The sequence below is a fragment of the Salvelinus alpinus genome, chromosome 4, assembly GCF_045679555.1.
Source record: "Salvelinus alpinus chromosome 4, SLU_Salpinus.1, whole genome shotgun sequence".
Lineage (NCBI taxonomy): Eukaryota > Metazoa > Chordata > Actinopteri > Salmoniformes > Salmonidae > Salvelinus > Salvelinus alpinus.
The window spans coordinates 101429550-101440605 of NC_092089.1; the positions used below are offsets into that span (position 1 = coordinate 101429550).

At 43.3% G+C, this 11056-nt stretch overlaps 1 protein-coding gene across 1 annotated transcript; it reads left to right on the top strand.

Annotated features, from left to right (window-relative positions):
• Positions 1 to 2289: 2289 nt before the first annotated feature.
• LOC139574846 (dual specificity protein phosphatase 1-like) lies at positions 2290 to 10699 on the top strand. Its single transcript, XM_071399796.1, has 4 exons — positions 2290 to 3043; positions 3604 to 3746; positions 4096 to 4315; positions 7510 to 10699. Exons 1-4 carry the CDS (start codon positions 2632 to 2634, stop codon positions 7869 to 7871), a joined length of 1137 nt encoding a protein of 378 aa, XP_071255897.1. The 5' UTR covers positions 2290 to 2631; the 3' UTR covers positions 7872 to 10699.
• The last annotated feature ends 357 nt before the right edge of the window (positions 10700 to 11056 follow it).

Here is an 11056-nt window from a genome sequence, read left to right on the forward strand (position 1 = left end):
TCACTCAGTCACTCAGTCACTCAGCTGTCACTCAGCTGTCAGTCAGTCAGTCACTCAGTCACTCAGCTGTCAGTCAGTCACTCAGCTGTCAGTCAGTCAGTCACTCAGCTGTCAGTCAGTCAGTCACTCAGCTGTCAGTCAGTCAGTCACTCAGCTGTCAGTCAGTCACTCAGTCACTCAGTCACTCAGCTGTCAGTCAGTCACTCAGTCACTCAGTCACTCAGCTGTCACTCAGCTGTCAGTCAGTCAGTCACTCAGTCACTCAGCTGTCAGTCAGTCACTCAGCTGTCAGTCAGTCAGTCAGTCACTCAGCTGTCAGTCAGTCAGTCACTCAGCTGTCAGTCAGTCAGTCACTCAGCTGTCAGTCAGTCAGTCAGTCACTCAGCTGTCAGTCAGTCAGTCACTCAGCTGTCAGTCAGTCAGTCACTCAGCTGTCAGTCAGTGGAAAGTCAACGTATGAAAATGTATCCACTCACTACGGTCAGTCGCTCTGGATGAGAGTGTCAGTCTGTGTTGTCAGTCGCTCTGGATGAGAGTGTCAGTCTGTGTTGTCAGTCGCTCTGGATGAGAGTGTCTGCTAAATGACCTCATGTTTGTGTCCTCTGTGTTGTTTTCAGCACATGGCAATGTACCGGACATTCATTTTCTCTACAGTCATTAACTTTTATGGTGTGAACCTTTGCTCTCGAGGGATCGGACGCTTTGTACCACTGGCCAATAAATGGTTAATAAAAACAAGTATAAACTTTTATGGCCACCATGACAGCTATTTTCTGATTATCTTGTTATTCGTCAGCTATCAGCTGAACGGGGAGAATAAAATAATATATTTCGATAATTAGATCATGGAAAATTTGGCAAATTCCTAATGTGCTGAAGTTGACATATTTTACACAAAGACCGTTTTAGGTGATTATATACTTGTTGATGGTAATGGCTTAATAACAGGTGAATTACATAATAATAATAACAAATACACCACCCGATGTCACAGGAAGGCCATAAAGATCATCAAGGACAACAACCACCCGAGCCACTGCCTGTTCACCCCGCTATCATCCAGAAGGCGAGAGACTGAAAAACAGCTTCTATCTCAAGGCCATCAGACTGTTAAACAGCCATCACTAGCACCTGGGTAAAAAATCTAGGTAGGTAGGTAGGTAGGTAGGTAGGTGGGTAGGTGGGTAGGTGGGTGGGTGGGTGGGTGGGTAGGTGGGTGGGTAGGTAGGTAGGTAGGTAGGTAGGTAGGTAGGTAGGTAGGTAGGTAGGTAGGTAGGTAGGTAGGTAGGTAGGTAGGTAGGTGGGTAGGTGGGTGGGTGGGTAGGTAGGTAGGTAGGTAGGTAGGTAGGTAGGTAAAAAATATGTCGTTCTGCCCCTGAACAAGGCAGTTAACCCACTGTTCCTAGGCCGTCATTGTAAATAAGAATTTGTTCTTAACTGACTTGCCTGGTTAAATAAAGGTAAAAATATATATATTTTAAAACAATAGAGGCTGCTGCCTATATACATAGACTTGAAATGACTGGCCACTTTAGTAATGGAACACTAGTCACTTTAATAATGTTTACATATTTCTCATATACTGTATTCTATTCTACTGTATTTTAGTCTATGTCGCTCCAACATTGCTCGTACTAATATTTATATATTCTTAATTCCATTCCTTTACTTTAGATTTGTGTGTATTGTTGTGAAATTGTTAGATATTACTTGTTAGATATGACTGGACTGTTGGAGCTAGGAACACAAGCATTCTGCTACACCCACAATAACATCTGCTAAACACGTGTATGTGACCAATAACATTTGATTTGATTTATCTATACTTTATATTTTGATATAAATACTTGATTTTTCTATTTTATAATGGGATATATATTGTGATATATAAGTAGGCCAGTCTCCTTAGTCTAATCATAGCGACATGCCCCTTCATAGATACTTTCACTATCCTTTCCCTGATATCTCTGGCCCCTTATAGCTGCTACCAGCCCACATAATCATTTCACACACAGAGAAAGATTCTTTGTAAAACTCTTGTGTTTGTAATGTTTACCTATTCATGTCTGATTGTTTTTTTGTTGTTGTTGTTTTGGCAATGTAAACATATGTTTCCCGTGCCAATAAAGCCACTGTGACTAGAACTGAGAGAGAGGAGCGGGTGGGCGGGTGGTTGCCTTCATTGGTTGACTCGAAAGCGCAATGACGTATGTGCAACCCGTGCGGGCAGTGTACCAGGAAGGGAGTGAAGTAGACTGATGTCATTGTTTTCTCCCTCACTAGAAGAGATACTATATAAGTCCTTTTCACCGGCTGCCCTCAGAACAACCTCGGGAATGAAAAGAAAAACTTGTTTTTAACAAGAAACAACCCAAGAAAATACACACGAGAAGAGAAACGGATTGTTTTATTTTTTATTCTACATTTATTCATTGTTACTGATTTGTTTTTTCTTTTTCTCAGTTTACATTCATTTTGGGAAAACCTCAAAGAAGCTAAGGAGAACAAAAGAACATACAACTGTTTCAAGAATAAATCTACTTGTGTCTTAAAAAAAAGAAAACTTCACAAGTTTCTATAGGAACAGGTGACACCGACCACCCAGAGGTTTATTTGCCTGTTCCACAGTCTATGTATTTGGATTTAACATTTGACGCCCGCCGCCCTCCTACTATGGTGATAATGGAAGTCCCCAGCATCGATGCCATGTCCCTCCGCGGGCTGCTGGAGGGGGAAGACCCGGGCTGTCTGGTTCTGGACTGCCGCTCATTCTTCTCCTTCAACTCCTCTCACCTCATCGGGTCCACCAACGTCCGCTTCAGTACTATAGTCCGCCGGAGGGCCAGAGGGGGGCTGGGGGTGGGACACATCGTGCCCAACGAGGACACGCGGAACCGGCTTCTCTCAGGGGAGTATCAATCGGTAGTGTTTCTGGATGATCGGAGTTTGGACTTTGGCCAAGTGAAGAAGGACGGGACTCTAATGCTCGCCGTAACAGCTCTGTGTCGACACCCGTGTGGGACTCGTTTCTTCTTTCTCAAAGGTCATTTGATTTATTATAAACATGTAGCCTGTTTCTATAGCCTAGGCCTACTCCATATTGATTACGCACTCCTGGTAACGAACGGCGCAAAACATGTGCCATAGCGTAGGCCTACGTCAAAATGAAAATCAAATCAACATTTATTGGTCACGTACACATGGTTAGCAGATGTTAATGCGAGTGTAGCGAAATGCTTGTTCATCTAGTTCCGACAATGCAGTAATATCTAACAAGTAATCTAACAATTCCCCAACAACTATCTAGTACACACACATCTAAAGGGGTGAATGAGAATATGTACATATAAGTATATGGATGAGCGATGGCCAGAGCGGCATAGGCGAGGTGCAATAGATGGTATAAAATACAGTATATACATGTGATATGAGTAATGTAAGATATGTAAACATTATTAAAAGTGGCATTATTTAAAGTGACAGTTATGAAGTGAACACTGTGACTGTGCCGAAATAGCCACTCTACAGCTGCTACTGTTTATAACTGAGATGGTGACGTGACTGTTGTACAGTATCCTTACGTCCTATCTGGTCATTGTTTAGGTGGTTTTGACACGTTCTCCTCGGAGTATCCAGAGATGTGTACCAAGCCGTCAGCTCCACAGGGGCTCAGTCTGCCCCTCAGCGCCCGTCCAGACAGCGCCGACTCCGGCTGCAGTCCATGCAGTACACCGCTCTATGACCAGGTAGGTTTTCTTTAAAACATGTATTTTGTATGTTATTACTGTGTAACAGCACTTTTACCTGTATAATAAATATACCAATGTCAGTCAGTGTGTCATCAAACAATAGATTCTGCCATCTTAAACTGATCTCAATTTGGTAGGCTATAGGCGTAAGTATTTATAGGCTTTGGCATTATTTTCTGTTCCTATCTTCTTCTCCAATAACACTTTGACATGTTATTACTCTCAAAACAATGTCAATGTTTCATCAAACTATAGATTTGAACATCTTCGACTAACTTTATTAAATCCTATAACTTTAGGGTTGGTGGTTGACTGTTTTCTGTCCTGTTCCTCTCCTCCTCTCCAGGGTGGTCCAGTGGAGATCCTTCCCTTCCTCTACCTGGGCAGTGCCTACCATGCCTCCAGAAAGGACATGATAGACATGCTGGGTATCACTGCTCTCATCAACGTATCAGCTAACTGCCCCAACCACTTTGAAGAGTCCTTCCAGTACAAGAGTATCCCTGTAGAGGACAACCACAAGGCTGATATCTCCTCCTGGTTCAATGAGGCCATAGAGTTTATCGGTGAGTGTCTTAACTGTTTTAGGCTACATTTACATTACGTTTATTTAGCAGACACTCCTATCCAGAGCGACTAACAGTGTATTCAGCTTTAGGTAACTGGGTAAGAAAACATATTGAGACCTTGGAACTATAAGGTTATATTTGACATGTTTGTAAAAAAAAAAAAAAAAAAAAAAAACAGAGCTATTCACATATAATTGATCTTTTAGATTATTATTCATATGTCTGTGAAGTTAGATTTTTGAAAAAGTGCATTTTAATTTTGGGGAAAAAAATGGATACCTAGAACGTTCTATTTGCATGAACCCATTTGATTGGTGCTATAAGGTTCTGTCTGCAATCCAATCACAAGCCTGAACAAATACAGACGGATCAATCAGAACATGCCACCTCCCTCTAGGCATGGTCTAGGCATGGTCTAGGTATGGTCTAGGCATGGTCTAGGTATGGTCTAGGCATGGTCTAGGCATGGTCTAGGCATGGTCTAGGTATGGTCTAGGCATGGTCTAGGCATGGTCTAGGTATGGTCTAGGCATGGTCTAGGCTAGTCTAGGCATGGTCTAGGCATGGTCTAGGCATGGTCTAGGCATGGTCTAGGCTAGTCTAGGCTAGTCTAGGCATGGTCTAGGCATGGTCTAGGCATGGTCTAGGTATGGTCTAGGTATGGTCTAGGCTAGTCTAGGCATGGTCTAGGTATGGTCTAGGCTAGTCTAGGCTAGTCTAGGCATGGTCTAGGCATGGTCTAGGCATGGTCTAGGCATGGTCTAGGCTAGTCTAGGCATGGTGTAGGCTAGTCTAGGCATGGTCTAGGCTAGTCTAGGCATGGTGTAGGCTAGTCTAGGCATGGTCTAGGCTAGTCTAGGCATGGTCTAGGTATGGTCTAGGCTAGTCTAGCCAGCAATAATGGTACGGAAACAAAACAACAACACTGTCAGAAGTGTTCAAGTAAATGACGTGGCCACATCATAATATGTATTTGATGATGTGTTCTGACTCTATGTCGGTAAATAGTGTTATTCCGTCATGTATTTATTTAAATAGCTACAGTTGTCTTAAAAATGTCTCATTGAGAAGTGTCAAATTGAACCGTATGGCCGTAACCGTGACCCCCTCCCTCTCTCCAACTCAACAGCCAACCCCCTCCCTCTCTCCAACTCAACAGCCAACCCCCTCATTCTCTCCAACTCAACATCCAACTCCCTCCCTCTCTCCAACTCAACAGCCAACCCCTCCCTCTCTCCAACTCAACAGCCAACCCCTCCCTCTCTCCAACTCAACAGCCAACCCCCTCATTCTCTCCAACTCAACAGCCAACCCCCTCCCTCTCTCCAACTCAACATCCAACCCCCTCCCTCTCTCCAACTCAACATCCAACCCCCTCCCTCTCTCCAACTCAATAGCCAACCCCCTCCCTCTCTCCAACTCAACAGCCAACCCCCTCCCTCTCTCCAACTCAACATCCAACCCCCTCCCTCTCTCCAACTCAATAGCCAACCCCCTCCCTCTCTCCAACTCAACAGCCAACCCCCTCCCTCTCTCCAACTCAACATCCAACCCCCTCCCTCTCTCCAACTCAACAGCCAACCCCCTCATTCTCTCCATCCCTCTCTCCTCTCCTCCATTCAATGACTTGGATTTAAATAGAAAAAAGTTCCCTCCAAACCCCAACCAGCTGTCTGAGCCAGGGCTCCCAGTGGTGGTGACATCATCACAGCCCATCCACCCCTCTACTAGACCCCACTTTTAAAGAGGTGATCCCTTTTCATGTGGGAGACACCAAGCAGACCCAACAGACCCAGAACTCACTCTGCTTTTGTAGCAGGCAGCCAGAGAGAGAGAGAGAGAGAGCTGTATGCCAAATGGAATCCTATTCCCTTGATAGTGCACTGCCCTGGTTAAATGTAGTGCACTATAAAGGGAGTAGGGTTCCATAGGGCCCTGGTTAAATGTAGTGCACTATAAAGGGAATAGGGTTCCATAGGGCCCTGGTTAAATGTAGTGCACTATAAAGGGAATAGGGAGCCTTTTGGGACGTGCCCAGAGAGAGGCTGATGGTTGAATGCAGCTCTCTCCTCTCCGTCTCTTTGTTCTGTCGGGACAAAAGGTAGTTTTCTCCAACAGGCTCACGGTCGGCCTTTCTCCCAGATTAATAACTCCAGCAGAGGGGCAGCCAACCCCCCTTTGTCCTCCTCTGCTCCCCTCTCCTTGGGGAATAGCCCCCCTGATCACCCTCCACCCCAGACCCATCTATCTGCCCTATTCCTGGGTTAATGAGATGGGTCCGTTAGCAACACCATTAGTTAGTAACACTATGGAGGGTGATTTGCAACTGAAAGTGTGTCAGGAGGAATAACCTACTTTTCTATGAGTCACTTCCTGCTGTGCCTTAGTAGGCCTACTGACTGAGCAAGGAGGATACTGGTAACTTCCTGCTGTGGCTTAAAGCTTCCGCATGCTTCAGTTTGGCAGGCGCATAGTAAACTGATCTAGTGGAACCTAACGAGGGTGCGCCATACTCCCTTAAAAAACATTCGCTTAAAAACAAACAAAAAATCTGCAATAGTACTGTTTGTCCATTTTGAGATGCCGTAGCCAGTATAAACTCCCTCAAAATAGATAAGTCAAGAAATCTGTCATTCATTCGGATGTGTTTGTCGAGGAGACCTTAGTCGCACAATTTAACATCTAACGAAGGTGTTTGGTGCTGTATTTGTCAATGAAAAAATGTAATCGTCTCTGAATGATAACAAATACTTTATTGAAGAATCCCTACTGTTGACCAATCACAGACGAAGGGGCGTAGACTTGGTCTACCAACTTCTGCTTGCCTCGAGAAAACATTTAGTGTGCCTGAACAGCCGGGGGGGAAAAAACCTTACCGATGTTCAAAACAAACATTAAACGTCATAAAACATGCACAAACTTGATCCGAACTATGTCGGCTGGGATGCGTGCATACATTTTACATATGGGTGGTCCCAGAAATTGAACCCATTACCCTGGTGTTACGAGTGCCATGCTCTACCAACCGAGCTACAAAGGACCAATGGTATTCTAACACAGTCAAGAGAAACCTTTCAGAAATCTGGCAACAACTTACACAACTGTCCCACACTTACAGAAGAACTAAGTTGAATATGTTGTATTGACACATAGTTGTACTAATCTCCCCTCTCCTTCTCTCTCTCCTTTAGACTCCGTCCGTAATAAAGGCGGTCGTGTGTTCGTCCACTGCCAAGCCGGCATCTCCCGCTCCGCCACCATCTGTCTGGCCTACCTGATGAGGACCAACCGCGTGAAGCTGGACGAGGCCTTTGAGTTCGTCAAGCAGCGCCGCAGCATCATCAGTCCTAACTTCAGCTTCATGGGCCAACTGCTACGGTTTGAGTCCCAGGTCCTGGCTACTTCATCCTGCTCGTCGGAAGCCGGGAGTCCTGCCCTGGGGAAGAGCAGTACGGTCTTTAACTTCCCAGTGTCTGTCCCCGTCCACGGCTCTGCTGGACACGGACAGCTCTCCTTCCTGCACAGCCCCATCACCACCTCACCAAGCTGCTAAGGGGAAGAGTAGGACCATATGGAGGGTTGTCTGTCTTCGCCCGGACTTAAACTGTCACTATCGGTGTCGAGTCGTTGTGACTGTACTGTAACAGTACTAGTAGTGTACTGTCAAAATACTAGAACTGTACTGTCAAAATACTAGAACTGTACTGTCACAATACTAGTACTGTACTGTCATAATACTAGTCGTGTACTGTCACAATACTAGTACTGTCAAAATACTAGTACTGTACTGTCACAATACTAGTACTGTCATAATACTAGTACTGTACTGTCACAATACTAGTACTGTACTGTCAAAATACTAGTAGTGACAATACTAGTACTGTACTGTCATAATACTAGTCGTGTACTGTCACAATACTAGTCGTTTACTGTCACAATACTAGTACTGTACTGTCACAATACTAGTACTGTACTGTCAAAATACTAGTAATTTACTGTCACAATACTAGTACTGTACTGTCAAAATACTAGTAGTGTACTGTCACAATACTAGTACTGTACTGTCACAATACTAGTAGTTTACTGTCACAATACTAGTACTATACTGTCACAATACTAGTAGTGTACTGTCACAATACTAGTACTGTACTGTCACAATACTAGTAGTGTACTGTCACAATACTGGTACTGTACTGTCAAAATACTAGTAGTGACAATACTAGTACTGTACTGTCATAATACTAGTAGTGTACTGTCACAATACTGGTACTGTACTGTCAAAATACTAGTAGTGACAATACTAGTACTGTACTGTCATAATACTAGTAGTGACAATACTAGTACTGTACTGTCATAATACTAGTAGTTTACTGTCACAATACTAGTACTGTACTGTCACAATACTAGTACTGTACTGTCACAATACTAGTAGTGTACCGTCACAATACTAGTGGTGACAATACTAGTTCTGTCACAATACTAGTAGTGTACCGTCACAATACTAGTAGTGTACTGTAACAATACTAGTGGTGACAATACTAGTACTGTCACAATACTAGTAGTGTACTGTAACAATACTAGTGGTGACAATACTAGTACTGTCACAATACTAGTAGTGTACCGTCACAATACTAGTAGTGTACTGTAACAATACTAGTGGTGACAATACTAGTACTGTCACAATACTAGTAATGTACTGTCACAATACTAGTAGTGTACTGTCAGTGTCACTCAAATACAGGTGACTAATCATTGAGTTTTGGATAGACATTGAGCTCTAGAACTGAAGGAACCCTAGTTGATGCCCTTCCTGGTGTAAAGGTCATGAAGAAGTGATCCTGGCATCACAGGACAAAAGGGCTACCTTTTGGAGAGACAAAACCAAGTGGCCTAGTTTATGGGTTAAATCCACAGGTCTGCCCCATCGCCTTGAAAGGAGTTTCTCTGGCTATCAATATGGCATCATCAGTCCTAACTTCAGCTTCATGGGCCAACTGCTACGGTTTGAGTCCCAGGTCCTGGCTACTTCATCCTGCTCGTCGGAAGCCGGGAGTCCTGCCCTGGGGAAATACTAGTACTGTCACAATACTAGTAATGTACTGTCACAATACTAGTAGTGTACTGTAACAATACTAGTGGTGACAATACTAGTACTGTCACAATACTAGTAGTGTACCGTCACAATACTAGTAGTGTACTGTAACAATACTAGTGGTGACAATACTAGTACTGTCACAATACTAGTAATGTACTGTCACAATACTAGTAGTGTACTGCCCCCCCATCGCCTTGAAAGGAGTTTCTCTGGCTATCAATATGGCATCATCAGTCCTAACTTCAGCTTCATGGGCCAGCATCCTCTTCGGAAGGTGAATGATACCCACAGATCTGCCTAGAATACCTCAACTTCTAGGAAGAGACAGCGAGAAGTCAGTGGCTGAAGGTAACTGGGGGAAAGGGTCAAATTTAAAGGAAGTTAGAAGTATTTTAATGAGATGAAGAGAAGAGATTGTATTCAAAGAACTTTTGTCAAGTATGCAAAGTCATTTAATGAGAGTGGTCAGCTTTTCATAATCACAATTTTAAAAATGTACCTGCCACAACTCTACACAAAATGGGCACGTAAACCCTCCCTTGGTCACTCACAGACAGTCATATTTATTGCTACCAACTAGACTCTCAGGAATCATGAATTACCTTCAATGTCCCACAGCTTTGTTCACACAAAAAACGAGCTGTCATCCTGAGGGAATCCCGCCAATGCCTCGGCAAACGACGCAGGTTTAGATAAATCACTCCTCAAGACTCTTTATTGTTGACGAACAATGAATGTATCTCTGATCTCTGGCCAATCAGCCAGGTCGGAGAGCGCCAGAAGGTTTAGTTTAACGTGGACGGGAAAGCCCCATTCACATGCGAATGTATGCCTTTTTATAAAACACCGTAAGACCCCGACGATCCCGGCAATATTGGGGGAACCAACCAACCACCAGATACCTCTGAAACACCACCGTGCCTTTGTAGTGCTAGCAGCTGTTAGCTAACACTAGCTCTGTTAGCATCATACTAGCTCTGTTAGCATCATGCTAGCTCTGTTAGCATCTTGTACTGTTAGCATTATTAGCATGTTAGCTCTGTTAGTATCATTAGCGTGCTAGCTCTGTTAGCCATTTGTACTATTTACAGCTCTGGGAGAGAGTCAGAACCCCTAAAGCACTAAGACGGGGATCAAACTCACCAGAGACTGCTGTCTGTCTTATTACTACCTATGTGATATTTATTGAACTAAAGTAATATATTTCGTACCATATATATTTTTTGCATATGTTTGTTAGTAGTTGTTTTTTGATACCATTAAATAAATCCTATTTGTCATTTGTACTTCGTTGCAGAACTTTGTCGTTTCTTTATTTTTTGACACACAGAGTAAATTGGAAATGCTATAAGACACACAGTAAAATGTAATAATTGTATATTACACCAACACCCCAAGAGAAAATAAATATGGTAGACCCAAATACACCACAATCTATACTATATACATATAGACTGGATGACTAGACACATGACTACATCATCAATCTAACGCACACATCTAGGCTTACAGATAAGAAGTGTTATAGTGTAACAGTGTTGGACCTGATTTTCAGGACAGAATAAAATATTATTTTTTAAATATCTGAAAAATATATTTCATCAATATTTCATCAATGGTACATGAAACAAAAAGTGATGGTG